We start from the raw sequence: 4,956 nt of genomic DNA, 5'->3' as shown, positions 1-4,956 counted from the left end.
ATATGTGACACAACCAACACATTAATCATCACCACTCGCAGTGTCATATTTCAGAAGGGTTGAAAACCCAACAAACTCAATTGATTATGCTAAAAACTTTGATTTGAGTTTAGGTAGAGTTTTTAAACGAGTCGAAAATCAAGTTCAAGCTCTGCATTGAGTTTGGCTAATACTAAACTAGATGAACTCAAGCTTGCCATCTGAACAAACTTTAGTTGAAGATCAGTATACTTGGAAACAAGTAGTCTCTTAAATAATAATCGTCTTATATTATTTTTGAAACAACAATATGATGTCCGTTATACATCTGCAACCATGACTTTCTTGACAGGAACTTCTGAATTTCTTCTAAACTTTCTTATTATATATATATCTTATTTGATGCAGACAATGCCACAACAAATGAATCCTTCCCCTTCATTCGTGACTATGTTGTAAAGATTGGCGGTAGCACTTTCGATCTCCTCCCCTTTATTGAAGCTTTTGTATCGGGAAAGAAACCATTTCCATGGTTGAGGTCCTCAACAATACCGTCTTGTGTCACTCTCACAGGGTAACTTACTAGGTGCACGCCTTCCATGTCCACCAATTCATCACTACTGTATATTTCCCACATTTTTTCTCCTATGGAACGAACTCTTTCAATACATTCCAAACTCTCAGGCTCCTGGAATAATTGGTCATTGCGTCCAGTGTGTTCATACCATAGCGACATACGGAATGCCCAGACATCGCTGGTGTTCTGCAAATTTGCACCATTTCTTGGCTGATAGCATCCTAATGCAATCTCAGTGTCCCGTTTCCCGTCCATGGATCGTTGGTTTATGTTTGCAGACCCGATCAATAGGTAAGCATCGTCCACTGAAAACCAATATAAATTGTTTGTTAGGACATTTAGTTTGTTCTACTGAATTTTTAATTATTAAAACCTAAACACAATTATCAATTCTCTTACCTATCATGAGCTTGGAGTGGACATACACCATGAACCGCCTGTGCTTTTGGGCGTTCCAGTATTGTGTTGAAGGGTGAGGAGAAATTGGAGGAACAAACTCTCCCTCGCTTTCTAGTTCTCTGTTTGCAAGGCAAAAGAAGTTCAAATAATCCCCCGGGTGCCCCGGCTGTCCACTTTCTTGTATCGCTTCTCCGATCAGCCTATACATCATTGACATGGTTTCTCTTGTCCAATGCAATATATCCTGAACAGTTTCGCTCTCGGGTACTCCTTCAGGCCACATTGGTATCACTATATACACTGCGAATCTCTCCTTAGCTTTGATCTTATTGACTACCTTAAGTGCAATTTCTACTGGTATCAAATTCCTGCATCCACAATTCCTGTCCTTCTCCCACAAATGGCACCCTCCAATGAAGTACTGGTTCTCGATGTAAATGAACCTCTCTGCTCGTCTTATCGCTTCTGTGTATGCTTCGTGGATGCTCTGCTCTCCTCTTAAGTTTCTAGCTAATTGGGTTGTCGAAACATGGTCTATTGATCGAAAAACTTGAATTTTCCAGTTCCTTTCGGAGGAAGCATTTGAAGAAGGTTGGTGTACAAGATTTTGTATTGTGGTTGTGGGGACTAATAATGATGAATCGCATTGCTTAGTCCACCTTTGCTCGAAATTGGTTAATACATCCCAGGCAGCCTCACCTGTGACACAAGTGTGGACATCATGCCATGCCACTCTTGGTCCTCCTTTGTGAAGTGTAGCTCCTGCGATGTTTGTCTGATAGAAATCGTTCAACTGTAACCCTGTATTGAGTGTCTTGAACAAGGAATGTTCTTCTGTATCATAGCGACCGTCACAAAGATCCAACCCACCAACAAAACTCATAATTTCTCTGTTATTTACAGAATCCTGTCTTCGAGTGTCAACGGTTATGGTCTTCTGATGATGAGCAAAGACTGTCGGGAACTTGTGGTGTAATCTCGGGCACAATTTGCATATCACTTTGGTGTGTTTAAAGTACTCAAATGCATCTTCATCGTGAGTTTGCATCACTCCTTTGTTCTTAATGATTGGCAGAGACGTTTCATCATCCCAAATCATGACTCTGACAGCCACACCTTCCTCAGCTTTTCGCTTCACCAGTTCGCCAATTGTTACTCCTACAGCGTGTGGAATATCTGTTTCAGCATCACGAACCTGAGCAACGAACACATCACATACTAGAAGCAGCAAAAGAAGCAGAAGGAACTAAATTGTAACATAATTTACCAACACCATGGTGGGATTGATTGACCATCCTGCAATGTAGATCAAATGCTTTGCACCCTCAATGGCTTTGTACACATCCTCCCATAATTTTCTCGGAGGTCCACAAATTGCAGATGGAGGATGGAAGTTAGAGCTATGATGAGCATCGTTATAAAGCGTGACATGGCAATTTGATCGTTGAGGGAACGTAGCATTCCTTAAGCCTGGGAAATCACCATCATAGTCGAGTATCTTTTGCCATGTTGGTTCTAGCTCTGCAGGTTTAAACCATAACATCAACCTGAGCTTGATTTCTTGATTTGGCTTCCCCTTTTCCATTATTAAAGGAAAGAAGCCATTGATCAAGCTTTCTTCCTTCAGTATTTGACGAGCCTCGATATGGATTTTGCCCAAGACAGAGCATTTTGTTTTGAGTGCTATGGTGATGAAAGTACTTGAAGGATGTGCACATAGAATTTGGAAGGTTTGGTTCCAAACGCGATCGCGTTCATGACTTGTCTTTGCTGCTTTCTTGTTGTCAATCTTAATGGTTACATAGGCAGGTTTTCCATCTGTAAATATACACTGAAACAAATAACTTGTAATTTGAACTAAATTATTTATGAGGGTTTGTGTATTATATATATAATCTAAGTAGTACTTACATTGAAGGGGAATTTAGGTGTGTAAGGTGTTGCATCAAAGATGGTGGTTTCAAGTGTTCCATGGAGATACTTCTGCTGTTCCTCCATCAGTTCAAGACCCTTCACACAATGTCCTGCTCTATGAGAGAAAATATGGGTAAGTCTTGTTTTGGCATTCCACGATCATCATACCTATTTGTGTGTATATATATATATACATGCACAAAAATATGTTGGTAGGTAAGATATTCCAGTTGGGAAAACTTGTGAAATTAATTCTGTATTCCTAGTCTTAGAGGAAACCTCCAAGTTTCTCGCAAGTTTTTACTTCAAGTTCAAGTTTCTTAAACTCAAATCTCACTTTTTCTTGCTACAGCAACAAATAATATAGAATGCATTAATGAAACCCTCCTTCCAAGCATAGTCGTAAGTTTGAACCAATTTCGGGTCAAATAAGAAATATCTGACTATTTCATTCATTTGCCCATTTTCTGACCAAGTCAAACATAGAAAACTAAATCAAGTGGAGTATGAAGAGTAACTTGTACTAAACCGTCACATGCGTATAATGAGTTGGGATTCCTCTTTCCCCTTAACCTACCCCATACGAAATTTATTTCCAACCTTTTTTTGTTTCATTAACTTCTAGAATATTACTAACTTGGCATCATTACAATCTAAAAAAAAAAAAAAAAAGTCTAACCATTCTGTTTTTCTCGACATTGAAGTGAACATAGTTTTGATACAAGACACAAGGCCTTTTTTTTTCCTAAAGTAGAATATACCCCAATCCTCTTCCTCCACTAGTCACATTCTCGTGTTTTGCACGGCTAGGAAATAATATTAAAAATTGAACTTATTAGATGGTTCAAAATTCAAAGGGGTGCCAAAAGAGTGAATAAACTAATTTTAATACCAACCTCTAGAAAATTATCTTCATGAATGATAACTATGACAATTGAATAGTTTAACACACTAAAATTAGACTAAATTTTTTGAAGTTGTTGGTGCAAATTCGAAAGTATACGAAATCATGTAAGTAATAAAGAGAGAGTATAGTATCGTCCCACAGAGATTTTGATAATTTAATTCAATATCAATTAAAGCTACAATTATGCTAAAATGGAGAAGGGAATTGGTTTGAATTTGGTTTGTTCTAAACTAAAGCAAGTATTAAAAAGTGATTAACAACTAAATTAAGCGAGTAAGGAAGAACAAGATTGAACTTAAGAATGAAAAGTACTAGGGTACCTAATTTCACCGTCCCTTATTCGATTCAACTCCATTGGCTTCTTAATCTCCTAAATAACTACCTCATTGTTGACAATCGGTTTCCCTATCCTATCCGATGCTCCATTCCTGGTTATACCAAAAGTGTCTCTATCCCTAACCCATGTTATTCCTAACAATCAGGTTCAAGAAACAAATACCCATTAAGATTTGTGGATTAACCGTACATGTAGCAATTGCATAGGTCATGCCCCTATATTCCTATGGTTCATACAACTTATGATGTCTATGGTAAGAGGCAAATCTTAGACATCTCCTTCCGATCTCAATCTAGGCAACGAATCAATTGAATGATGGCCAAACATCCATAAGCACACCCATAAACAATCAACAATAGATAGAAATCAAAGCCAAGTTTATTGAATCATCAAAATTAGGTTACATTAGGTCCCTATCAAGAGAATCTAATCACTCATGGAGTCAAGATACATCATAATATAATGAAAGTAAACCATAAAAATCGGGATAAAAGAGGAGAGAAGAAACCCCCTTCTTCTCCAAGCTTCAATGGCTTCCTCCTTGAAAGCTCCAAAACCCTAGTCGATCAATCCAAGCGGGTGAGAATGTCCCTAAAACCCTAAAAAATACCTTTTTATACCTCCTTGAACTCCTATGTCGTTTCTCTAACAAGTTGGGGTCGTTTTGACTCAAACCCACTTGAATTCGAGACTTTTTTGTTAAATTTGATGTGCTGTGAATAGTAACTTCGATAGATCGGAAATATTCTCAAACGATCTGAAATGCAATCTGAAAATTGAGCTTTATATGGCTCGATCAATCGGGATTTGGCTTTGTCTCTAAAAGTGATTGATTCTGACTCG

At 38.0% G+C, this 4,956-nt stretch overlaps 1 protein-coding gene across 1 annotated transcript; it reads right to left on the bottom strand.

The window, feature by feature from the left end:
* Nucleotides 1-245: 245 nt before the first annotated feature.
* On the bottom strand, nucleotides 246-3,011 carry LOC120011809 (phospholipase D alpha 4). Its single transcript, XM_038862936.1, has 4 exons — nucleotides 2,867-3,011; nucleotides 2,223-2,786; nucleotides 956-2,150; nucleotides 246-861 (listed from the first exon to the last, which is right to left on the bottom strand). The coding sequence occupies exons 1-4, from the start codon at nucleotides 2,951-2,953 to the stop codon at nucleotides 428-430; spliced, it is 2,280 nt and encodes a 759-aa protein (XP_038718864.1). The 5' UTR covers nucleotides 2,954-3,011; the 3' UTR covers nucleotides 246-427.
* Nucleotides 3,012-4,956: the final 1,945 nt, after the last annotated feature.

This window comes from Tripterygium wilfordii, chromosome 2 (assembly GCF_013401445.1).
Source record: "Tripterygium wilfordii isolate XIE 37 chromosome 2, ASM1340144v1, whole genome shotgun sequence".
NCBI classification, from domain to species: domain Eukaryota; kingdom Viridiplantae; phylum Streptophyta; class Magnoliopsida; order Celastrales; family Celastraceae; genus Tripterygium; species Tripterygium wilfordii.
Note: the sequence above shows the minus strand (reverse complement) of the source record. Positions and strands in the feature narration are given on the sequence as shown.

Coding starts and splice junctions, on each gene's coding strand:
- LOC120011809 (XM_038862936.1), bottom strand. CDS start 2,953: ATGGAGGAACAGCAGAAGTATCTCCATGGAACACTTGAAACCACCATC. Junction 2,787..2,866: donor CACCTAAATTCCCCTTCAAT/GTAAGTACTACT, acceptor TATTTGTTTCAG/TGTATATTTACAGATGGAAA. Junction 2,151..2,222: donor TCAATCCCACCATGGTGTTG/GTAAATTATGTT, acceptor TTCGTTGCTCAG/GTTCGTGATGCTGAAACAGA.